Source organism: Penicillium verrucosum (assembly GCF_028828655.1).
Source record: "Penicillium verrucosum strain IBT 35672 chromosome Unknown utg000001l_segment0_segment0, whole genome shotgun sequence".
Taxonomy (NCBI): domain Eukaryota; kingdom Fungi; phylum Ascomycota; class Eurotiomycetes; order Eurotiales; family Aspergillaceae; genus Penicillium; species Penicillium verrucosum.
The window spans coordinates 14,380,456-14,408,261 of NW_026643210.1; the positions used below are offsets into that span (position 1 = coordinate 14,380,456).

A 27,806-nucleotide genomic window follows, 5' to 3' on the forward strand; every position below is an offset into this window, starting at 1 on the left:
CAAGACAGGCGCTCTTCCCTACCCCCCTATAGAGAACAACAAAACAATCACTTCTTCCTTAAAGATTTGGAATCCTTCTTCACCGAGTCCCTTTCCTCACGTTCCGCACGCTCCGCACGCGCCTTCGCGTAGTACTAGATATTAGAGAAAGGCTCCTATCCTTTAGAAACAAAATCTTTAAGTAGGTAGAAATAAGTCTTAATAGGGTAGCCCCCGGCACTATAGTAAGCACATTTAGTACTATTAATATATTACGGCTACTAATTACGCTAACGCTTAGCCTAATTATTAATATCCTAACCTTTCGAAGGTACTTTACGTAGTTGCTCCTCGGGTTCCTCTTCGACTTCTTTATTATTATCTTCTTTATTATCTTTTTTATTAAATAGCTTCCGGTAGTCGTTTCTATATCTAATATAGCCTCTATAACCGTACTATCTATATCCGCCGCGAGAAGAAGAATTATAAGATCGAGATACCTTAGCCGTCGAAATCGTTTCGTCCGCTTCCGTAATCGAGTTCGCTTTAATCGCAAGTTCTTTATAATATTTACTAAAGTTATCTATTATAATTTCCGTAGGAACTTAATATTTTAAAGTATTAAGAGTAAAGTTTACGCTCGGGAGCTCGCTATAAAGCGCGTCGAGAATAACGTAGAGTACCGTAAAAGGGTATAGCGCTACTCTATAACGTCCGAGAACGTTAAACTAACTCTAATATACTATAATATAATCCTTTATTATAGAGAAATTATTATATTTTAACTTAGCGAATTTTAAAACTTCTAAACTAACGTTTATAACTTTATTATTACCGCTTATAATCCGGGTAATTTCCTTTATTAAGTCGTCGGCGTATTCCGGGAATTATTAAATCGAGCCTTCGAGAATTATAGTAATCTTATTATTAATCCTCGAGGAAATCTAGCTAAGAATAGATACCGACTAATAGAACTAGGTATCGTATATTAGGTTATCTTCTACCGGCTTCGGAATATTAAAATTCACTACGTTTTTAATTCGAATTATCTATAAACTATTCGTAATTTCGCGCTTCTAGCGTATAAAGTTTAATCTATTAATCTTTAAAATATATATCTTCGGGTATTATACGTTAATAACCGCTTTTAAGCGAGTTCCTTAGATAACGGGAAGTCCTAGAGTCGGTTAGGTAGATTAGGTAGGGTCCGGTTCGGGTAGCTATTAGGAGCTTCTACCCTATAAACTAGAGTTTAACTCGCTAGTTATTTCGATAAATTAGGTTACTTTAAGCGAATAGTCGCGAGTAGAATAAATAAGATTACTTCTAGCGAATAATTACGAGTAAGATAAAGAATATAGAGGGTCGCTACTAGCGAATAATCGCGAGCGAAATAAAGAGGTTTCGAAGACGTCGGTAGTCGCTTCTAGTAGATAATCGCGAGCGAGAAAAGTAAGATTTTCGAAGAATAAAGTAGGTTACTCCGAGCGAATAATCGCGAGTAAAATAAAGAATAAAGTAGGTCGCTTTAAGCGGATAAATCGCGAGCGAGATAAATAAGATAAATAGGGTTGCTACTAGCGAACAATCGCGAGCAAAATATATAGGGTAAAAGTAGGTCCGTGAAAACTCTACAAATCACGTGATATCGTCGCACAAATAACGTTACCAAAGACACTAGTCTCACCACTTCGAGAACTGATGGAGTCTTAGTAAGAAGAACAAAGGGCTCAGAACCTATTGGCGGATCGAGAACAGGCAGTTGGGTGGACAATTGTATTGATACTAGAAACTAGAGAACTGGGGAGAAAAGAGAAGAGAGAGAGAACTATAGAGAGAGATGCAGATATGGAGACATGGAGTGGGGCGAACATGCAAACATGCAAACATCAACCACTAGCCTGACAAAACAGGCAGCCATATAGGTCACATGACCAGAGGCTCCAACAATAATCGTTCTTCCCGGCCTACTACGTAAGTTGCGCAGAGCAGAAGGATAGAATTATCTTCATGGGAAATTAACAGATGATTAATTTTCCTAGACTCCCAAAATAGCGTTCAAGCGTTATATCACCGGCCTTGAAGCGCGTCACCTAGGATCCGGTATTAACGACCGTACCCGCACAGTCATAGCCAATTTTGTACGGAAAGCTTCATTTATAAGTCAGACCGAGAAATCAATCCGGGAACAAAAGACTCTCACCTGTCCTTGAGGACCATTTTAGTTGCCCCGGCGTTTTTTTCACATCTATCGGTTGATACTCGCGGCATGGACTTTGATCAAGATGTCGGTGGGGCGTTCCACGGCCAGGCCAGCGAGGGAACTTCGCCCAACTCATATTGATCGGGCGTAGTATGCTTTGGAATATTAATAGAAAGCATCTTGTCTACTGTAAGAGCAGTGGAAGCTACTCGATACCGAGTGGGACAGTCAACTTATTGTGAATGTCAATCATGACGTCAATGCTTCTTTTCTTACAAACAATTCAACTAAGCTTTTCAATGCCGCTAATATTTTCGCGACACCCAGGCCATGCTCCAAGGCACAACTTGTCCTCAAGGAGATGGCAAATGGGGGCAGCAATGCCATTATCATCACCACAGCCGTTTTGTTGGGCTTTTCGCTAATCACTATCTGTCTCCGGTGTTTTGTCCGGCTGAAAATTGTGAAGTCATTTGGATCCGATGATGTGTTGTTGGTAACGGCGGCAGTAAGTACCGATGGAAAAGTGTCATCCAATTAGTGAAAGAACAAACTAAAACGCGCAGGTTTTTAATGTGGTATTCGCTGTATGTGGAATCGTGGGCGCCTTGCATGGGATGGGAAAGGCGCCGGCGTATTTAAGTCATAGACCGGACGATGTTCGCCGCGGGTTGCTGGTAGGTGCTCATAACACACGCATCTTTTGGTATGTAGAGCTTGCTGACTGCTGTGGTCGATAGTGTTGGTGGCTAGGACAAATATTTTACGTATTTACTTGCACCATTGCAAGACTATCTATTGCCACCACCCTTCTACGTCTTACGATCCAGCGCATCCATTTGTGGGTTCTTTACGGTATTATGGTGATTTCGACTGCGATGGGAACCGTCTTTCTTTTCTTCACAATCTTCCAATGTCGCCCAGTCGCACATTATTGGAATCGATCATCAACGAAAGGCCGCTGCCTCGACATAAACATTCTGCTTGGTATCGTCTATATGTACAGTGGGGTGGTGGCAGCATGCGATTTCACCATTGGCTCCTTACCTATTTTCATGGTCAGGAGGCTTCAAATGAAGCGTGGAACGAAATTCGCCGTGTCGGCAATTTTGGGACTTGCTTATATGTTCGTATGCTCTATTTCCCCTCTTATCCTAGAGCTTATGCTGATAATGAGCAGAGCTAGCGTGGCTGTCATAGTCCGTATCCCATTTCTGCATTACGCAGGTAGACCAGACTTCCTTTGTGAGTTGATTCATATCGTCCACATACCTCTTCCGTCTAATTTAGCAGACGAAACAACACAGATTTCGATATGGTCGAATGTAGAAGCCAGTTTAGGGATTGCTGCCGGTAGCCTAATGACGCTTCGACCTTTGCTTCGAGTTTTATCAAATTCGGGTTCATCAGTAACGAACCAGCCCAGACGCGTTACTTCTTTTCCGATGCTGAGTAGTTGTTCTGATGGCGAGGACCTTCAATCGCCCTGCGAATGCCAAACTCACTCTTATAATTGCGGTCAATTTGCAAATTAATGGAGTCAACTTCTTGGTTTGCAATGTAGGAGATGGAGCGGAAAGTGTGTCACATTTGTACAGTAAAACGGGTATACTAGCACCTTCATTAACCAGCTACCTATGGCGATCTCCCTGCTGTAACATATTGAACAATGAAAATCTTTGTAGTGATAAATCGATTTTTGCTGGAGCTGGGGGGTTGTCTGCATGGCATGGGCATTTCCTTGACGACGGGGTTTGTCTCATACTTGTCCCAAAATGAAATAGTATGTGTCACTGGTTAGCTTATGGGATCCTATAAGACATGGAGCACTCGGGTGGAGGCTAGATATAATTGGCCTCGGTGATTTGATGGTCACGCTGATGTGGTTTTGATCATCAATAAAACGGTGGGGTAATATCTAAACCGCACATAGAAGGCGGTTACCGGTGCATCGATGAAGATGCAACCAGTTAATATCACTTTAGCAATTATAAACATAGGGTTAAAGAGCCACTGACCATTCAAAAATCAAGAAAGCCGCAAATATAAACACAAGAACAGTTTAGATTATGTGTTCTTCCTGATCAGGAACTATCAGATAAAGTCAGTTATCAATCACTTTTTACGTTAACGTATGATGATGATGATGATGATGATGATGATGAATTCATTAACCCGATGTAGCTCGCTATTACATACATGCTGCTATGCGGGGATTGCGTCCCAGAGCCCGCTCCCGACGACAAATGGTGGTGTATTCCTAGTATACAGATCCACCCTATAGATAGGACTCGATCTCTCGAGTCCTGCAACCTGAATTGTAAGGCCACAAACCGGCCGGCATAGTGCAAATAAGACAAAAGAAATTATAAAGAAAGTCAATTCATCCGTAGATAAATCCCGCATTCCCCGCGGCGTAGAGTGTCCCCTTCTCTCTATAATATACCTTTCACTCTTCTACTTCTTCCTCTCTCTACCTAGCTCCCCGAGTCACCGAGTCCTTATATCACTAGGACTACTAGATCTACCCGCTATATCACTCCGGTAAGTTATATACGAATAGATTCGGATCGCGACGCTATACTTTATCGTCTTCGCCGGCAACGTACGTTGTTCTCTATATACGTTATTATAAGGTGACCTCGGCGGACCTAGCGCGCGGCCACTATATTATATATCCTATTTCTCTAGCACTTATAGTCTCTTAATTTAGTTTTATTATTAGATTATAATAATCCTCGTCCCCTACCCCCTTCTCCTTCCCCGTAGCGATCGAGTCTACTAACTAAAACTATCCTAGGAGTCCCGTCGCGATTATAAACTTCGCTACGATCGGCGCTACCTTCGATTCCCTTAATATCTCCTCCTCCCCGAGTATCGTCGAGATACCTGCTTCGAACAACTCCTCTACTATCTCCGCCCGTAGCTCCTTTAGGAGTAGGTATTCGAGTAGGATATATCGTATACTCTAGTTCTCTAGGTCGTATTTATATCGCGGTAAGTCTATCTTTTTGATTTTATATAGGTATTCGGCTAGTCCGATAATATCTATACGTAATTAAATTAAAACTAATATTATCGCTTTCCGTAGTCCCTTCTAGTAGAGTAAATTTAATTTATTCGGAACGTCGATTAGCCTCTAAGTTCTTCGCGTAGTCCTTCTTTCTTTTAACTACTCCTTTTCCTATACGATTATCGAATTACGTTTAATATTCTTACTCGCTACGGCTATAAGCCGGATAAATCGGTTATATTAGTTCGCTTCTTACGTAATAGTAGCTACTATCTTTATAAGTATATTAACTATCTCGTTACCTAGAATACCTTCGTAAGCTAGAATCTAGCGTAATTTAACCTAGATCCCCTCGCTATCGCTCTATTCTAGTAAGCGGAGGCAACCTTCTAGGTATACCTAGCCGGATAGTATCCTTAGATTCCGGATAGCTCTAAGAGTAGCCTAGTTATCTATAAAGATAACCGCTCCCCTCTTTACTAGATCCTACTACTAGCTATTAATAAATCTCTCTTTAATAACTTCTAATACTATCTTAATAGCTCGTAGTTTAGCTATATATACGGTAGCGTCGTCGTTAGTCCTTATATTATATAGTCGTAAGTCGTCCTAAGCGTTCGGGTATACCGGGTAGACTACGGCCCCGATTCCTCTTTAGTAGCCGCTACTATCTATATATAGTCGTACCGGTACGCTTAGTTAGTTAACTATCCTATCGTATATAGTTCTTACTTATTCTCTCTCTTTAACGTAGACCTTCGGTAGCTCGCTCTATAGTACTTAGATATATATCTTCTAACTCTCTTAGTCCTATACTATAGTTTCTAGGGTCCTAAGGTATCTATCCTTCTTCTAGGACTAAGCCTCTATCGGTATCTACCCCCCTTTTTGTCTTTATATATTATTTCTTTCTTTAAGTATCGTTTTTAGTATTATATATCTTAATCCCGTTCGAATACGTATAGCAGTTAACCGGACTAGCCGGTTAAGCTACTACTATATAGATAGCAAATAAAGTTTAATATCTAGTGCTTCTCTTACTATTATTTTAAACGCTCCGCTTATTAGGTAGGCCGCTCTTAACTAGACGCTAGCGAACTATTTTATATAGCCTCTCTATCTTTATATAGTAGTAAGCGGTAAATACTATATTACTACTCTAAAGAGTATCTATAGGATCACTACTACCTAGTAGATTACGCGTATTACTAATATTAACGCCCCCTATATAAATCCTATTAGTCTATATAGCGCTTATAAACTAATGCCTATCTTAATAAGTACCTACTCTCGGTATTATTAGAACGTTAGCCCTAGGTCTAGCTAGACCCCGAGATACCGCTTAGCTATTATAGTAGCCTATACTGTAATACTTAATAGTACTAATAGTATATATGTCAGATGGAATACAGGCTATGCAGGAATGAATGTTAACCTCAAAGGATTAGAATTGTAGACTCTGAAGAGAAAGAAAAGAAGAGAAGAAAAAACTAGCTACTGTCTAAACAATATCCTGAGTTCTGTGGGTCAGGATCACCTGCGGCCCCACATGGCCGTCACGTGACTCCAACAATATACCTCTCCCCTCCTTAGCCTAGGCCTAAGTCTAGATCCTCCTAGGGATCCGGGTTAATAAAGTAGATTAATACGTATTTCTTAGGATTAAATACCGATACGTACCTAGAGGCCTAGGCGTTAGTATACTAGTAAGCCCTTTATAATTTAGAGATATTTTCTTACTCGCTTTTACCGGTTATAATAAATACTATATCGTTAACCTAGGCGCTTATCTTTATCTCTTTATAGCCTTCTACTAGATCTATATTATAGATTAGGTAGAGGATTAGGGAGAGAGGTAAACCCTATAGAATACTAATCGGTATTAGGATACTTACCGATACCCCTTTTAGTATCCGTATATAGGTGCTTCTCCCTATAAGGAATACTCTAACTTATAGTACTAGCTAGCCTAGCCGCTATTTATAGAGATTATAAATTAGCCTCTTATAAGATATATTATCGTACGCTTTAGAGACGTTAAGTATTAGTATACTTACTACCTTACGGTATCCCTATACTCGTCGTACTTAGCCGATAATCCCCTAGATAGTATAATCGACCGAGATACCTTTTTTTCCGCTAAGATATATATTTAGGAGTAGTCTATTAGTCTCTACCGCGTAGCTAATCCTCTAGGTAATCACTACCTTAAGGAACTTACCGAGTATATTAAGAAGCGTAACTAGTCGGTATAACTTTACTAGCTAGTAGTTACGTTTACTAGCCTTTTGTAGGACTACCGTAATCGATTTCTAGAAGTAGGAGGGGTTAGTCCCGATCTATACGTAGGCGTTATATATTCGTAAAATAGAATTAAGTACTACTAGGATTTCGATTAATTTATACTATAGTAAGTTCGGTAAGCCGTCCTCTCTTAATATTTTATTTAGCGGTAATATTTTAACTGCCTATAAGATCTCTTAGTATATAATTTTTAGGAAGTAAATTAGTTCTAGATAATTATCGTCGATATCGGAGAGATTTATTAGTAGTAGTACTAGGAAGAAGGCCTATTAAAATATAACCGCCTTTTCCTCGACTATTTCTACTAGTCCTTCCTGTCAGATGGAATACAGGCTATACAGGAATGAATGTTAACCTCAAGGGATTAATATTGTAGACTCTAGAGAGAAAGAAAAGAAGAGAAGAAAAACTAGCTACTGTCTACCATTATCCTAAGTACTATGGGTCAGGATCACCTGCGGCCCCACATAGCCGTCACGTGACTCTAACACCTCCCTTTAGGACGAAGACTATCACCATATCTCTTTATCTCCACCAATAAAAACTCTCCATTTTGTTTTCTTATTTTCTACCATTTCCTACACATCGTAAACCTATATCCACCTATAAACTTTAGTATATAGATCAATTAAGACCTAATATCTAGATAAACTTTATATATACTTCTTTATCAAGCGCTTTTATAAACCCGTCGGCGACGTTGCTCTTCGTCTCGACGCGCCGTAGATCGATCTTCTTCTAGAAAATAGCGTCCTTAACGAAAAACCACTTTATATTAAGCTAACGTATACTATTCTTATACGATTTCTTGCTTATTAGTAACTAAGTATTGATATTATCTATCAAAATAACAATTGGATTGCCCGCCTTAGGAAGATTAAGTACCTTAGTAATCTTTAAAATCCACTAAGCATTCCTAGTAGGTCGATCTAGAGCATACTATTCCGTAGCTATCGACGATAGAGTTATAATATTCTATTTCTTCGAGTACTAAATAATAGGTACGCTACCGAAAAACTAAATAATACCCTCTATCGATTTTAAATTATACTAATTACTATACGAAGTATTAGTATACGTAAAGAACGAGGTATCGTCTACCCCCCCTAGCGTTATACTAAGGTATATTATATTACTAAGATATCTATAGATAGTACGGACTACCTATAAATTGTTAGTAGTCGGAGAAGTAGAACGATATTATAACTTTATAATACTAAATTTGATATTAGGCCTAGTTTTAACTACTAGCTAGTTAAGTCTACTAACTAAAGACCTAAATAAAGTATACCCCTCTTAATCTAGAAGAGCGTCTAGATCCTTATTACCGTTATCCTATTTATAGTTTAGAGAAAGCGGAATCGAAATTAGAGAATATACCTATATCTCTACTAAGTGAAGTGCCTCTAAATAGTATACCTACTATATTATCCGAATTGTTCTTTTATCGTAATCCCGGATAATAGTACTACTAAGAAAACGGGATAGTTCTCCTATATCCTTAATCTCGAACTAACCCTTTACCTACTAAAAAATCATCTCGACCTCTCCGTCGGTCGGAGCTATACTAATAAAATCATTAATATAAATAAGAAGAAACTATATTAAACTATTATATATCTTAATATAGATATATAGATTATTATTAAGAGTATAAAACCTAATCTTAACTAGTCTTCTATTAAGTTCCTTATTCTATAGAGCTACCGAATTATAAAGACTAAATAATACCTACCGTAATTAATAAACCTAACCTTTACTTCCGATATTAGGTTCGGAGTATTCAAAACCTACTAGTTGAATAATATAGACTATCTCCTAATCTTTACGAGAAGCATTAAGATACGTAGCTACTATATCAAACTAACGCTATTTATAACCTCTCTACGTAATAAGTATAAAGATGATCTTTATAAGAATATTCTAAATAACCGGAGTATAGAAGATTGAATCCTTCTTCTTCTACTAGTAGTTACTATAAACCACCTAACGCGCTTTAAAACTATAAATAAGGTTATCCTTCGTCACTTTAAGATTAAAAACCTATTAACTCGGTAGAAGCACTACCCCTAGCGGCTTACGAACGATATTAAAAGTCCTTTTCGTATAAACGTTATTAAATTAATCTTCTATCGCTACTTACCAACGGTCTAAAAATCGAGAATTTATCGCCTTATTATAAGACTAGGGAATAATAACGTCTTTAACGTATAAAGGCTTACCGTTATAAATAAAAGGAGTACTCTATTTCGTAACAACTCTCGACTTTATAAGCCTCCCCCTACCTTAATTACTATTATTATCTAATCCTTTATTAGTACTATTATTACCCTATAGAACGTCTAGTTCCACAATAATTCGCTTCAGTTAACTCGATAGTCTCGGTTTCGGTTTCGGTTTTATTCTTAGAATCGATATAGTCTTAGTAAGTTCCGTAGGAAAATCGTATCGTTTAGGCGATTGTCTCGTCCGGCTCGATCGTTAGGGAATAAAGTATTCCGGTAGAATAGAAGCTATCTCGGTAATAGAACTATCGGTAATTATTTTAACTAAGACCTCCCGAGGTAATTCGACCTCGGAAACCGTCTCTACGTATAGTTTAAAAATAGGCTTAGAAACCTAATAAGAACTAGGCTAAACCACTATCTACTCTTCCTCTAAAATAATAAGATTATAAACCTCCTATATAGAAATCTCCTATAGAGAAACCTCCTACGGAAAAATCTCCTATAAAGAAATCTCCTACGGAGAAACCTCCTATAAAGTGTCTTCTCGGAATACTCTAGGTAAATACTAAGGAGAAGTAGGAACAGCCTATTATATAGGAACTTCTATATCACGAGTAGCTCGCTATATAAACTATCCTTAATAAATAAAACTATCATATTTACCATCTTTACTATTATCCTCCTCGATCGACTAGTAAATAACTAGAGACTCTAGAATAGCCTCTAAAACCGGAGATATTACTACCTATTTTCTAGGCTGCGGTAGGACTAGCGGAAGCAATAGTCCACCGTCTATATAATTAACCATATAACGTCGAATTATCTTATAAACCTATAGTTAAAGAACTAGACGACGATATATTAACTAAGGAACTAACTAATAAATTAGCTACTAAATAACCTATCTCTTTAGCGGTAGAAGGTAAGCCGGTTTAACTTACTTCCGGAAATTCGGTTACTATAGTAGAGATTTATCTTCGATCTCCTATATTCTAGTTAACGGCTTTAGTATAGGTAGTATAGTCTATACTCTTCCTAGTATATCTAGACCTATAGAAGCTTACTTCTATTAAATTATAGATCTTAAAATCTAAATTACTACCTCTAGCTATTTACTAGTAATAGAAACCTACGGAACTAGCTTTAGTCTAATCACAACCTTCGGACCTTCGTAAGGTTATTTGCCTTTTTTAATTATAAAATCTAGAATATACGGACTACCTTCTTTATAAAGTACCCCGGCGTTATTATCTAAATTAGGATCCTTAGGTACCGGCTTTCTAGCTAAAATACCCCTCTTTAGATCGTTATCCGATCGAGAAGAGTTAAGATTAAGTTTATTAGGAAAAGTAACGTCCCGTAAACGAACAATCTCCTTCGAAGTAGGATTCTATACCTTAAAGATATAACTATTCTTACTTTTATAACTAACTAGGTATCCTCTAAATATACGAGTAGCTGATTTCTTTAATTAAATACGTATCTCCCTCGGAATATAGATAAATACGATAGTACCCTATATACGAAGATATTTTAAATTAACCTTCGTCTTACTAAGACTAAGGCCCTCTTACTAGGAGATAATCGGTATCTTTATAGTCTTCGGATTGATTAAACAATTGTAAATATAAATTATAGTATCTACTCGGTAAGACTAAAGCTATTTAGAAAACTTAGCGTCTATATTTATTATACATTAAATCTAATTAATATAACCACCTATACGCTCCGTAACGCTATTCGGTTTAGGTATATAGATAGGCGTGATTTTAAAAACTATACCTTCTTCCTCCGCCTATATTTAGAACTTATAGAACTTAGTTCCTCCGTTAATCCGCTAGAAAGCTAGATAACGTTTATAAAGAATCTTTTATCTCTTATAGAAAGTAATTATATAAGGTATAATCTCCTCCTTAGTTCGAAAGTACGGTCCTTCGGTATATCGAGTATAGTTATCGACAATTAGTACCTAATAACGTTTACTATAAGATCTAGGTAGGTTTATAGTTTATATATCCGTATAAAACTTTATACCTAGCTTTTCTATACGTCGTTATATATCCCGAGAAATCTACTTCTTAGCTTTACTAAGTTAATAAGCTTTATAGTTAAAATTATAAAATTTAACCTAGTCTCCTTCTTCTAGAAGAATAGTATTAGAAAAAGAAGCTTTAATATACAGTCTTCTAATATAATTAAGTCGACGATAAATTTCGTAAGTCGAAATAGACTTATTAATTCGATCAAACTCTTTATCTAAATCCGAGTCTAAATTAGAAGAATTCGGTTTATAGAAGTAAGTCGTTTAAATAGAAGATTGTTATATCTTCTCTAGAATTACTTCTTAATAGAGTAGGCTATTAATCTAGGATAAACTATTAAACCGTTTTACTAATCTAACTTCCTCCCTATTCTTATAAACTAGTTTCGAAATAATTAGATTATAATAGATACCGTGATCCGCTTTAAGAGTATTAGATAAAAGCAGACGATCGGTAGTTATTATATTATAATAGGTATTAATAAGAATTATCTTAATCTTACCTTCCGAATTCTTAATTTAAATCGGCGCCTTACTATAACCAATTGCTAATTAGACCTTACTATTAGTATTTGTATAGCTATATAGCTCCTTACTAGGCTTATAAATTAAGTATTTATAGAAGTCCTTACGATATCTAGTAATCGTTTTAGAAGTACTACTATTAATTATCTAGTTATCCTCTGAAGAACGAGCTATATTAGTACGAGTAATACTAGCCTTACCTTTCCCTTTACGTATAGTTATATAGTACTAAGTATTACTACGCGGCTTCTATCCCTCTATAGGCAGATCCTCTATTAGATAAAAACATATCTTAGTAGGATATCTAGTATATCTACAGTAGGTATATTCTAAACTATTTATATACTATAGCTATTAATTACGCTGCTATTCCGCCTATTCGTTAATCGACTTACCCTTAGGCGGCGTATTCTTCGTACCTTAATACTATTCCTTCTAATTATTTTGATTATCTTTATTATTATTATCCGATCTAGAGTTATATAAACTACCTCTACAACCTCTACTACTACGGCCTCGACCTCTTATTTTACCTCCGCGTTAATTATTATTATTCCGAGCGACGTTAGTAGAAGCTTCTAGGTCGAACGATAACAAAGTAGGAATATCGCGTACTTTAATCGTTAATACCTTATATATATCGCTAAAAACCTCCTTTATAACGGAATCTAGTATCTTATCTTTTAAAGTCTTATAAGTAAACGTAACCGATTTAAGTTCACCTTCTAGTTATCGAAGTATTATAAATAACGCTCCGAATAGATAAGGTTCGACTTTATATATACTAAGCTAGTTATATTAGGTCTAGTAGGTATTAATATAGTCCTTAGCAAAACTAAAGTATAATCTCTTTATCTCGTCAAATTTAATCACCTTACATCTCACGTTATTAATAATACTAGTACTATAAACAATAGACTCGACTTTACGTAGTATATAATCGGCGTAAATCGGGAAACTATTTATATATCCTTTAAGAGTTATAATAATCTTCTAATCTAGAAGACCTTCGATCTATCTACTAGAAATCTTCGACTAGTATCTCTATAGATCGTAATCGGGATCGAATTCGGTAGGACGAGGTAGATTATAATCGGCGACCTAATCGATTCGCGCTATACTTAATCTATTAACAATCTATCGTTTCTATCTTACTAGATTACTACTATTAAGAGCCAATTTAACACCCTTATTAAGCTTAATCTCCTTTACTTCCGGAAGATTAGTCCCTTATATACGTATCCGTCTAATAGGACCACGTTATTACTATTACTAACTATTAGAAATAGGATTATATTACTAGCGAGAAGTAGAGAGAGAACGTAAGGAACCTTCTCCTCCGTTATCGTTATTATCGTAGGAACTAGTTATTTTGACTATACGTCGAGTATCTATATTCGGTCTCGATCGAAAGAAATACGCGAATCGGTACCGTCCGTCGCGTCGATAAGGTAACTACGGAAAACGAAGCTTCCTAGATAATCAGAATGATAAAAATGTTAACTTACAATAAGATCGTCGATAAAAATCAATATCAACGATAGGATCGACAGTCGAAATATAGAGATACAGAACGGGCCGAAAAAACGCGTCCCACAAAAGAAAAATGAAAACTCTAATTAGTTGAAAATTTCAACGAAAAGATGCTCGGAGTCGTACGAGCAAGGGCTTATAACCTATCAGATAGAATATAGGCTATATAGGAATGAATATTAACCTCAAGGGATTAATATTGTAGACTCTAGAGAGAAAGAAAAGAAGAGAAGAAAAACTAGCTACTATCTACCATTATCCTGAGTACTATAGGTCAGGATCACCTGCGGCCCCACATGGCCGTCACGTGACTCCAACACTTCCGATCCTAATATCTTAATTAATAGAGTAATCCCTTTATTATACGCTCCTTACCGGTTTCTCGCCTATTTATTTATCCTCTATATATCGGCTAGGCCCTCTTTAATAACCTCCTATACCTTATAGCGGTAGTAAAGACGGAGGGCGGCTTTAATTAGTCGTAACTTCCGGTTTCTTACCGCGTTATATAGCTCTTTATTGTACGAGTCCCCTAATTATTTATATCGTCGATAGAGGCGTCGTACTTCTTTAACTACCTCTTAATACTCCGGTATAAAGCTAGGGTTTACCTATTAGGATAGGATCGCCTAGGACGTAGAGATATCTACCGCTCCGATAATAATTTTTATAAATCTCTAGTACTCCGTTTCTATATCGTCGGCTGTTATAAGGTTAATACCGGTATTAGCGAGTTAGTTAACGCGTTATTCGACGAATTCCGTTAGTTTCTTATCGTCTATAGCCTTCTAGTTCCTTCTCTTAGGTAGTTCGTATAGCGGTATTATAATATTAATTATCGTTATTACTAGGTAGTAATCCGATCTATAATTAGTCCCGGTCTAGTATTTAATCACTCTCTCTATTAGCGAATTACTAACGAAAGTAAGATTAATAATAGATACCTACTCGTTCCTTCGCTACGTTGCCGTCCCTATCTCCGTCGTTATCTCTATCTTATATTTCGCGAGAATATCTTATAGCTACTCTACCGCGGTATCTATCCTACTCCCTTCCCCTCCCTATATTAGGTAGTATAGGTTTATATTATTAACTAGGATATATTTAGTATACGGTCTCCGGGTAATCTCCTCGTTAAGTATTTTGATAGTCTCGCCGTCGTTATTATTATATATATTATATATAAAAAGGTTAGTCTACCCCTCTAAGTAGCTTCTTTGTATTTTTAATAGCTAGTATCCCTTTAATACTATTTTATACGACTAAGTCTCTAGATCGATCTATTTTAAGATAAATAGATAAACCCTAACTCGTTCCTCCTCGAATCCCCTCGGAAATATAAGTTAGTAAGTCGCCGTATTCGGGTAGTAAGTTATCGGTTCCGCTTAGGAGCTTATCTAGGGTTCTTAGATTATAATTATATCTACTTTTTAGACTATTTTATCCGTTAGAAACGAGGTTATAACCGGATAGGTATTATATACGTTATATTAAATCACTTAGAAGCGATTTATTAAAACGAGATTATATTATTAGTATTTATATCGGTAGCGTTACTATACTCCGACGTATTATAGAATTCTTTTTCCTCCTTTACCTCGATAACCCTTAGCTTAACCGCTTAGTATCGGTATACTATTTTAGTAACGACGCTAATCGGTTATTCCTATTCCTAGTCTTCCTCTATAATATTAGCCGGCTCTATAATCCGTCTTTTCTTATATATAATCTATAGCTATCTCTCTAGATCTATTATAAACTAGGTTAGCGCCTAGTTTTAGGAGCGTAGTAAGCGAGCTAACTAGCTTACTATAATAGCTAATTTAATAGGGTCTTCTAATATAGTAGGTAGATCGTTATCCTCTAATATCCTCGATCTAGTCTATATAGCGGGACTAATAACTAGCCCCTTTCGTCGAGTCTATTTTACCGGCTTCTCTGTACTAGCGTCTATATATAGTCTCTATATCTCGCTTAGCGTAGGAATCGGGATTCGGTTAGGGTTTATTTTTATAATAATTTATCTCGGTACTAATACCTCTCGCGGCTCTATTATCGCCTACGGCCTTATTATTATTTAGTATACTATATCCTTTACCGGACGTGGTATAGTTACTAGTTATCGTATAGCTCGTCGTTATAATACGTATATTAAGGTATCTAGTCTAAGTTAGGACTAGGAGGTAGTAGTACTACTCTTTATAACCTCCCTCTACCGGAAGTAGAGCGGAATACGATAATAAAAAGGACTATTAGCTAGTACTAATCTTACCTCTTCCTTCGCTACTATTCTTACTTTATAGATATCGCTTATCGGCCTATAGGCCCCGCTATAATTAGCGTACTTAATTTCGATTATATTACCTTATTTAGAATACTCCTAGGTCGGGTATCCTTTCGTATAGTAGCCGTACTAGTATTTATTAAGATATTATAAGTATATATATCCTAGTTTTTAACATTTTAGGTATAGTTTCGAATAGCCCTCTCGATAAAAGCGAGTAGTCTAATATATCTAGTACTACTAGAGCGTACCCTATATAATCGCTTAGTTTATAATTACTAGACTAGTAAATTTAATTATAATTAAACCCTCTTAGCGCTTACCCGGCTTAATTAGCTAGCTAAGATAAAGAATCTTAGTCTTAACCTCCTAAGAACTACCCTAAGAATAACTATTCTACCGGATAAGCTCTTTTACTATACTCCCTATTAATTTCGACGTTAGTAATATCGTCTTCGTATTAATCCCCTACGCGATAACTTCCTATATCGGCTTTCGAATATATACTGCCGGGCCGAATGATTTTAACTAGCCGTTAGTATATCTTTATAGTAGCTCTATACTAGAAGCGCTATCCGCCCGTTATTTTTATATCTCCGGAGGGGAGAACCTTTACTACTACGAAGTAGTAGCCGCTATTAAGGGGAGTACTAGCCTTCTTCTATATAGCCTACTTATATATCCTCTCGGCCTACTCGACGATCTCTTTTAGTATACGCCGGCGGAGGGTATCGCGCGTATCGTTATTACGAATTTTTACTATAATCTCTTAGTCTTCGCGGAGTTTAGCTAGCGAGACCCTAACCGAGGATAAGCCGTTACTACCGGTTCTCGGGAGAGATAGGGGAGGGCCCGATCTAGTCCCCTAACCCTATTTCTAGAGCCGAGCCTAGAAGGCCGCTAAATCGTTCGAATTAGTCGTTTATATAGACGGCGACGTCGTTGCCTTAATCGCCGTTATCGCTTATATAATAGTTTCTATTCGCTAGTCGAGTCGGTCGAGTGCCTATTATACTTTCTCTATAACCTATACCTACGGTTTATTAATTCCGTCGTTTTCTATATTAATTAGTACCTTTCTAGTACCCTAAGCGAGCTTATCTATAGTACCAAAATAGTTACGTAGTTATTTAGGCGCTCTTAAAAACTTAGTTTCAAAAGGTAAATCCGGTTTTCTTCTACTACCGGCGATAACTATCCTTTAATACCTATAAAAATAGGATCTAAAGATAGAGCCGGAAGTTAGATAGATTTTAAATAAATTTTAAGAGCCGTACGGCCCTTAGTTAGCGAGATATAATAAAAATTAGATCTAAGTAAAAAGAGTTGTTCTTTACGTTAACGTATTTCACTACCGAGCTACGTATACTACCGAGCTACGTACCCTACCAAACCTATTAAATTTAAATGTATTTATCCTAACTATAACGCTATTAAATTAATTAAACTAACTAGCTAGTCTATCTAGATAGGTTTCTCTTCTATACCCTAGCAATCTATATATTCTATACCCCCGGGGGGCCGCGTATATAGCTAAATAGCCGATTCTCTAGGTATACCGGTGCCGGGGGAGGTACTTCTAATACTTCTTATTATTATATAATTAATATAGAGGCTTCTTAAACTAAAAGGCCTTCTTTAATAGGTATATACCTCCGGGATCTAGCTCTCTTTTACTTCTACTTCTCGTTAGCGGCGCGTAAATCCTTATTTTCTTTAGTAAGATAGTACCTTATATTATAAGACGGAAGCCCTTTATAAGCTAGTTTAATATACGATCTAACGGGCTAGGCGGGCTTCGAGACCTAGTACGAAGTAAAGCTTTAATTAACGAAGCTTACCGACGTAGGTCTTTCTCCGTAGCTAGCGTTTTAGGGGTAAAATTCCGGCTTAATTTACTACCCCGGCTAAGGGGAGGGGTAGGCGTTCGAAGCCGGATATTAAGCTTCGAGATAACCCGATCGGGTTTAAATAGTACTAAACCGGCTACTCCGAAGCTATTTATAATCGTCTCCGATTTAAAAGCTTCAATTCGGGCGGAGGGATAGGCTTTAAAGAAGTTAAGTTTGTCGATATAGTTAATCCTACTCTGTATTTTTATCTTAACTATCCGACTATAAGTACGTTTTAAGACTATAAATCTACCTATATCGAGAGGTATTGGAGTCACGTGACGGCCATGTGGGGCCGCAGGTGATCCTGACCCATAGAACTCAGGATATTGTTAGACAGTAGCTAGTTTTTCTTCTCTTCTTTTCTTTTTCTCCAGAGTCTACAATATTAATCCCTTGAGGTTAACATTCATTCCTACATAGCCTATATTCCATCTAACAGGTTATAAGCCCTTGCTCGTACGACTCCGAGCATCTTTTTGTTAAAATTTTCAACCAATCAGAGTTTTCATCTTTCTTTTATAGGACGCGTTTTTCGGCCCGTTCCGTATCTCTATATTTCGACTATCGATCCTATTATTGATTTTTATCGACGATCTTATCGTAAGTTAACATTTTCATTATTCTAATTATCTAGGAAGCTTTGTTTTCTATAGTTACCTTATCGACGCGACGGACGGTACCGATTCGCGTATTTCTTTCGATTGAGACCGAAGACAGATACTCGACGTATAGTCAAAATAACTAGTTCCTACGATAATAACGATAACGGAGGAGAAGGTTCCTCGCGTTCTCTCCCCGCTTCTCGCTAGTAATATAATCCTATTTCTAATAGTTAGTAATAGTAACAACGTGGTCCTATTAGACGGATACGTATATAGAGGACTAATCTTCCTAAAGTAAAGGAGATTAAGCTTAATAAGGGTATTAAATTAGCTCTTAATAGTAGTAATCTAGTAAGATAGAAACGATAGATTATTAATAGATTAAGTATAGCGCGAATCGATTAGATCGCCGACTATAATCTTCCTCGTCCTACCGAATTCGATCCCGATTACGATCTATAGAGATACTAGTCGAAGATTTTTAGTAGATAGATCGAAGGTCTTCTAGATTAGAAGATTATTATAACTTTTAAAGAATATATAAATAGTTTCCCGATTTACGCCGATTATATATTACGTAAAGTCGAGTCTATTATTTATAGTACTAGTATTATTAATAATATAAGACGTAAGGTAATTAAATTCGACGAGATAAAGAGATTATACTTTAGTTCTACTAAGGACTATATTAATACCTACTAGACCTAATATAACTAGCTTAGTATATATAAAGTTAAATCTTACCTATTCGGAGCGTTATTTATAATACTTCGATAACTAGAAGATAAACTTAAATCGGTTACGTTTACCTACGAGACTTTAAAAGATAAGATACTAGATTCCGTTATAAAGAAGGTTTTTAGCGATATATATAAGATATTAACGATTAAAGTACGCGATATTCCTACTTTGTTATTATTCGACCCGGAAGCTTCTACTAACGTTACGCGGAATAATAATAATAATAATTAATATAGAGGTAGAATAAGAGGTCGAGGCCGTAGTAGTAGAGGTCGTAGAGGTAGTTTATATAACTCTAGATTAGATAATAACAATAAGGATAATTAAAATAATTAGAAGGAATAGTATTAAGATATAAAGAATACGCCGCCTAAGGGTAAGTCGATTAACGAATAGGCGGAATAGTAGTATAATTAATAGCTATAGTATATAAATAGTTCTAAATATACCTATTATAGATATACTAGATATCCTACTAAGATATATTTCTACCTAATAGAGGATCTACCTATAGAGGGATAGAAGCCGCGTAGTAATATTTAGTACTATATAACTATATATAAAGGGAAAGGTAAGGCTAGTATTACTCGTACTAATATAGCTCGTTCTTCGGAGGATAACTAGATAATTAATAGTAGTACTTCTAAAATAATCACTAGATATCGTAAGGACTTCTACAAATACTCAACTTATAAGTCTAGTAAGGAGCTATATAGCTATATAAATACTAATAGTAAGGTCTAATTAGCAATTAGTTATAGTAAGGCGCCGATTTAAATTAAGAATTCGGAAGGTAAGATTAAGATAATTCTTATTAATACTTATTATAATATAGTAACTACCGATCGTCTACTTTTATCTAATACTCTTAAAGCGGATTACGGTATCTATTATAATCTAATTATTTCAAAACTAGTTTATAAGAATAGGGAGGAAGTTAGATTAGTAAAACGGTTTAATAGTTTACCCTAGATTAATAGCCTACTCTATTAAGGAGTAATTCTAGAGAAGATATAATAATCTTCTATTTAAACAATTTACTTCTATAAACTAAATTCTTCTAATTTAGACTTAGATTTAGATAAAGAGTTTAATCAAATTAATAAGTCTATTTTAACTTATAAAATTTATCGTCGACTTAGTTATATAAGAAGACTATATATTAAAGCTTCTCTTTCTAATACTATTCTTTTAAAGGAAGGAGACTAGATTAAACTTTATAACTTTAATTATAAAGCTTATTAACTTAGTAAAGCTAAGAAGTAGATTTCTCGGGATATATAACGACGTATAAAAAAGCTAGGTATAAAGTTTTATACGGATATATAAACTATAAATCTATCTAGACCTTATAATAAACATTATTAGGTACTAATTATCGATAACTATACTCGATATACTAAAGGACTATACTTTCGAACTAAGAAGGAGATTATATCTTATATAATTACTTTCTATAAGAGATAGAAGATTCTTCGTAGACGTTATCTAGCTTTCTAGCGGATTAACGGAGGAACTAAATTCTATAAGTTTTAGATATAGGTAGAGGAAGAAGGTATAGTTTTTAAAATCACGCCTATTTATATACCTAAACTAAATAGCGTTATAGAGCGTATAGATAGTTATATTAACTAGATTTAACGTATAATAAATATAAACGCTAAGCTTTCTAAATAGCTTTAGCCTTACCGAGTAGATACTATAATTTATATTTATAATCGTTTAGTTAATCCGAAGACTACGAAGATACTAATTATCTCTTAGTAGGAGGGCCTTAGTCTTAGTAAGATAAGGGTTAATTTAAAATATCTTCGTATATAAGGTACTATCGTATTTATCTATATTCCGAGGGAGATACGTATTTAATTAGAGAAATTAGCTACTCGTATATTTAGAGGATACCTAATTAGTTATAAAAATAAGAATAGTTATATCTTTAAGATATAGAATCCTACTTCGAAGGAGATTATTTATTTATAGGACGTTACTTTTCCTAATAAACTAGATCTTAACTCTTCTCGATCGGATAACGATCTAAAGAGGGATATTTTAGCTAGAAAGCTAGTATCTAAAGATCCTAATTTAGATAATAACGCCGGGGTACTTTATAAAGAAGGTAGTCTATATATTCTAGATTTTATAATTAAGAAAAGCAAATAACCTTATAAAGGTCCGAAGGTTATAATTAGACTAAAGCTAGTTCTATAGGTTTCTATTACTAATAGATAGCTAGAGGTAGCAATTTAGGCTTTAAGACCTATAATTTAATAGAAGTAAGCTTCTATAGGTCTAGATATACCGGGAAGAGTATAGACTATACTACTTATACTAAAGCCGTTAACTAAAATATAGGAGATCGAAGATTAATCTCTACTTTAATAACCGAATTTCCGGAAGTAAGTTAAACCGGCTTACCTTCTACCGCTAAAGAGGTAGGTTATTTAGTAGCTAATTTATTAGTTAGTTCCTTAATTAATATATCGACGTCTAGTTCTTTAACCGTAGGTTTATAAGATAATTCGACGTTATATAGTTAATTATATAGATAGTAGACTATTACTTCTACTAGTCCTACCGTAGCCTAGAAAATAGGTAGTAGTATCTCCGGTTTTAGAGGCTATTCTAGAGTCTCTAGTTATTTACTAGTCGATTAAAGAGGATAATAGTGATTATAAAGATAATAAGTATAATAGTTTTATTTATTAAGGATAGTTTATATAGCGAGCTACTCGTAATATAGAAGTTCCTATATAACAAGCTATTCCTACTTCTCCTTAGCATTTACCTAGAGTATTCCGAGAAGATACTCTATAGGAGGTTTCTCCGTAGGAGATTTCTTTATAGGAGATTTTTCCGTAGGAGGTTTCTTTATAGGAGCTTTCTATATAGAAGGTTTATAATCTTATTATTTTAGAGGAAGAGTAGGCAGTAGTTTAGCCTAGTTCTTATTAGGTTTCTAAGCCTATTTTTAAACTATACGTAGAGACGGTTTCCGAGGCCGAATTATCTTAGGAGGTTTTAATTAAAATAATTACCGATAGTTCTATTACCGAGATAGCTTCTATTCTACCGGAATACTTTATTCCCTGACGATCGAGCCGGACGAGACGATCGCCTAAACGATACGGTTTTCCTATAGAACTTATGTCAGATGGAATACAGGCTATACAGGAATGAATGTTAACCTCAAGGGATTAATATTGTAGACTCTAGAGAGAAAGAAAAGAAGAGAAGAAAAACTAGCTACTATCTACCATTATCCTAAGTTCTATGGGTCAGGATCACCTATAGCCCCATATGGCCGTCACGTGACTCCAACACCCCCCTTTAGGACGAAGACTGTTACCATATCTCTTTGTCTCTACCAATAAAAACTCTCTATTTTGTTTTCTCATTTTCTACCATTTCCTATACATCGTAAACCTATATCTACCCGTAAAATTAGTATATAGATCAATTAAGACCTAATATCTAGATAAACTTTGTATATACTTCTTTATCAAGCGCTTTTATAAACCCGTCGGCGACGTTGCCTTTCGTCTCGACGCGCCGTAAATCGATCTTCTTCTAGAAAATAGCGTCCTTAACGAAAAACCACTTTATATTAAGCTAACGTATACTATTCTTATACGATTTCTTACTTATTAGTAACTAAGTATTAATATTATCTATCAAAATAACAATTAGATTGCCTACCTTAGGAAGATTAAGTGCCTTAGTAATCTTTAAAATCTACTAAGTATCCCTAGTAGGTCGATCTAGAGTATACTATTCTATAGCTATCGACGATAGAGTTATAATACTCTATTTCTTCGAGTACTAAATAATAGGTACGCTACCGAAAAACCAAATAGTACCCTCTATCGATTTTAAATCATACTAATTACTATACGAAGCATCGGTATATATAAAGAACGAGGTATCGTCTACCCCCCTAGCGTTATACTAAGATATATTATATTACTAAGATACCTATAGATAGTATAGACTACCTATAAATCGTTAGTAGTTAGAGAAGTAGAACGATATTATAATTTTATAATACTAAATTTGATATTAGGCCTAATTTTAACTACTAACTAGTTAAGTCTACCGACTAAAGACCGGAATAAAGTATACCCCTTCTAATCTAGAAGAGCGTCGGGATCCTTATTACCGTTATCCTATTTATAATTTAGAAAAAGCGGAATCGAAATTAGAGAATATACCTATATCTCTACTAAGCGAAGTACTTCTAGATAGTATACCTACTATATTATCCGAATTATTCTTTTATCGTAATTCCGGATAACGGTACTACTAAGAAAACGGGATAGTTCTCCTATATCCTTAATCTCGAACTAACCCTTTACCTACTAAAAAATCATCTCGACCTCTCCGTCGGTCGGAGCTATACTAATAAAATTATTAATATAAATAAGAAGAAATCACGTTAAACTATTATATATCTTAATATAGATATACGGATTATTATTAAAAGTATAAAACCTAATCTTAACTAATCTTCTATTAAGTTCCTTATTCTATAGAGCTATTAAATTATAAAGGCTAAATAATACCTACTATAATTAATAAACCTAACCTTTACTTCCGATATTAGGTTCGGAGTATTCAAAACCTACTAGTTAAACGATATAGACTATCTCCTAATCTTTACGAGAAGTATTAAGATATATAGCTACTACGTCAAACTAACGCTATTTATAACCTCTCTACGTAATAAGTATAAAGATGATCTTTATAAGAACGTTCTAAACAACCGGAGTATAGAAGATTAAATCCTCCTTCTTCTACTAGTAGTTACTATAAACCACTTAATATACTTTAAAACTATAAATAAGATTGTCCTTAGTCACTTTAAGATTAAAAACCTATTAACTCGGTAGAGGTACTACCTCTAGCGGTTTACGAACGATATTAAAAGTCCTTTTCGTATAAATATCGTCAAACTAATCTTCTATCGCTACTTACTAATAGTCTAAAAATCGAGAATTCATCGCTTTATTATAAGACTAGGGAATAACAACGTCCTTAACGTATAAAGGCTTACCGTTATAAATAAAAGGAGTGCTCTATTTCGTAATAACTCTCGATTTTGTAAGTCTCCCCTACCTTAATTATTATTATTACCTAATCCTTTATTAGTACTATTATTATCCTATAGAACGTCCGGTTCTATAACGATTCGCTTCGGTTGACTCGATAGTCTTAGTTTCGGTTTCGGTTTTATTCTTAGAATCAATATAGTCTCGGTAAGTTCCGTAGGAAAACCGTATCGTTTAGGCGATCGTCTCGTCCGGCTCGATCGTCGGGGAATAAAGTATTCTAGTGGAATAGAAGCTATCTCGGTAATAGAACTATTAGTAATTATTTTAACTAAGACCTCCCGAGGTAATTCGACCTCGGAAACCGTCTCTATATATAGTTCAAAAATAGGCTTAGAAACCTAATAAGAACTAGGCTAAACCACTACCTACTCTTCCTCTAAAATAATAAGATTATAAACCTCCTATATAGAAATCTCTTATAGAGAAACCTCCTACGGAAAAATCTCCTATAAAAAAATCTCCTATAGAGTATCCTCCCGGAATGCTCTAAGTAAATACTAAGGAGAAGTAGGAACAGCCTATTATATAGGAACTTCTATATCACGAGTAGCTCGCTATACAAACTATCCTTAATAAATAAAACTATCATACTTACTATTTTTATAGTCACTATTATCCTCTTTAATCGACTAGTAAACAACTAGAGACTCTAGAATAGCCTCTAAAACCAGAGATACTACTACCTATTTTCTAGGCTACGGTAGGACTAGCGGAAGTAATAGTCCACTGTCTATATAATCAACTATATAACGTCGAATTATCTTATAAACCTATAGTTAAAGAACTAGACGTCGACGTATTAACTAAGAAACTAACTAATAAATTAGCTACTAAATAACCTACCTCTTTAGCGGTAGAAGGTAAGCCGATTTAACTTACTTCCGGAAATTTAGTTATTAAAGTAGAGATTAATCTTCGATCTCCTATATTCTAGTTAACGGCTTTAGTATAGGTAGTATAGTCTATACTCTTCCCGGTATATCTAGACCTACGGAAGCTTACTTCTATTAAATTATAGGTCTTAAAATCTAAATTACTACTTCTAGCTATCTACTAGTAATAGAAACCTATAGAACTAGCTTTAGCCTAATTATAACCTTCGGACTTTCGTAAGGTTATTTGCCTTTCTTAATTATAAAATCTAGAATATACGGACTACCCTCTTTATAAAATACCTTAGCGTTATTATCTAAATTAGGATCCTTAGGTACCGGCTTTCTAGCTAAAACACCCCCCTTTAGATCGTTATCCGATCGAGAAGAGTTAAGATTAAGTTTATTAGGAAAGGTAACGTCCTATAAACGAACAATCTCCTTCGAAGTAGGATTCTATATCTTAAAGATATAACTATTCTTATCTTTATAACTAACTAGGTATCCTCTAAATATACGAGTAGCTAATTTCTCTAATTAAATACGTATCTCCCTCGGAATATAGATAAATATAATAGTACCCTATATATAAAGATATTTTAAATTAACCCTCGTCTCTCTAAGACTAAGGCCCTCTTACTAGGAGATAATCGGTATCTTCTTAATCTTCGGATTAACTAAGCGATTATAAATATAAATTATAGTATCTACTCGATAAGGCTAAAGCTATTTAGGAAGCTTAGCGTCTATATTTATTATACGTTAAATCTAGTTAATATAACTATCTATACGCTCTATAACGCTATTTAGTTTAGGTATATAAATAGGCGTGATTTTAAAAACTATACCTTCTTCCTCTACCTATATCTAAAACTTATAGAATTTAGTTCCTCCGTTAATCCGCTAGAAAGCTAGGTAACGTCTATAAAGAATCTTCTATCTCTTATAGAAAGTAATTATATAAGATATAATCTCCTCCTTAGTTCGAAAGTACGGTCCTTTAGTATATCGAGTATAGTTATCGATAATTAGTATCTAATAACATTTACTACGAGGTCTAGATAGGTTTATAGTTTATATATCCGTATAAAACTTTATACCTAGCTTCTCTATACGTCGTTATATATCCCGAGAAATCTACTTCTTAGCTTTACTAAGTTAATAAGCTTCGTAGTTAAAATTATAAAGTTTAACCTAGTCTCCTTCCTCTAGAAGAATAGTATTAGAAAGAGAAGCTTTAATATACGGTCTTCCTATATAACTAAGTCGACGATAAATTTCGTAAGTCGAAATAGATTTATTAATTCGATTAAACTCTTTATCTAAATCCGAGTCTAAATCAGAAGAATTCGGTTTATAGAAGTAAGTCGTTTAAATAGAAGATTATTATATCTTCTCTAGAATTACTCTTTAATAGAGTAGGCTATTAATCTAGGATAAACTATTAAACCGTTTTACTAATCTAACTTCCTCCCTATTCTTATAAACTAGTTTCGAAACAATTAGATTATAATAGATACCGTAATCTACTTTAAGAGTATTAGATAAAAGTAGACGATCGTTAGTTACCGTATTATAGTAGGTATTAATAAGAATTATCTTAATCTTACCTTCCGAATTCTTAATTTAAATCGGCGCCTTACTATAACTAATTACTAATTAGACCTTACTATTAGCATTCGTATAGCTATATAGCTCCTTATTAGGCTTATAAGTTAAGTATTCGTAGAAGTCCTTACGATACCTAGTAATCGTTTTAGAAGTACTACTATTAATTATCTAGTTATCCTCTAAAGAACGAGCTATATTAGTATAAGTAATACTAGCCTTACCTTTTCCTTTATATATAGTTATATAGTACTAAATATTACTACGCGGCTTTTATCCCTCTATAGGTAGATCCTCTATTAAGTAGAATTATATCTTAGTAGGATATCTAGTATATCTATAATAGGTATATTTAGAACTATTTATATACTATAGCTATTAATTGCGCTGCTATTCCGCCTATTCGTTAATCGACTTACCCTTAGGCGGCGTATTCTTCGTACCTTAATATTATTCCTTCTAATTATTTTAATTATCTTTATTATTATTATTATCCGATCTAGAGTTATATAAACTATCTTTATAACCTCTACTACTATAGCCTCGACCTTTTATTCTACCTCCGCGTTAATTATTATTATTATTATTTCGTATAACGTTAGTAGAAGCTTCCGGGTCGAACGATAATAAAGTAGGAATATCGCGTACTTTAATCGTTAATACCTTATATATATCGCTAAAAACCTCCTTTATAATAGAATCTAATATCTTATCTTTTAAAGTCTCGTAGGTAAATATTACCGATTTAAGTTTACCTTCTAGTTATCGAAATATTATAAATAATACTCCGAATAGGTAAGATTCGACTTTATATATACTAAGCTAGTTATATTAGGTCTAATAGGTATCAATATAGTCCTTAATAGAACT

General features: G+C 34.8%; 2 protein-coding genes across 2 annotated transcripts; one reads left to right on the forward strand and one right to left on the reverse strand.

Moving 5' to 3' along the window:
• Nucleotides 1-2,433: 2,433 nt before the first annotated feature.
• N7516_005325 (uncharacterized protein) lies at nt 2,434-3,717 on the forward strand (the record flags this gene model as incomplete). Its single annotated transcript, XM_057218045.1, has 4 exons — nt 2,434-2,438; nt 2,510-2,690; nt 2,749-2,859; nt 2,923-3,717. The coding sequence occupies 4 exons, from the start codon at nt 2,434-2,436 to the stop codon at nt 3,715-3,717; spliced, it is 1,092 nt and encodes a 363-aa protein (XP_057079928.1).
• Nucleotides 3,718-6,354: 2,637 nt separating this feature from the next.
• Nucleotides 6,355-7,507, reverse strand: N7516_005326 (uncharacterized protein; the record flags this gene model as incomplete). Its single annotated transcript, XM_057218046.1, is given in 5 exon segments — nt 6,355-6,419; nt 7,091-7,142; nt 7,261-7,334; nt 7,417-7,455; nt 7,471-7,507. Coding segments are annotated over 5 exon segments (267 nt in total), but the record flags the coding sequence as incomplete, so codon positions are not given.
• Between the last annotated feature and the right edge of the window lie 20,299 nt (nt 7,508-27,806).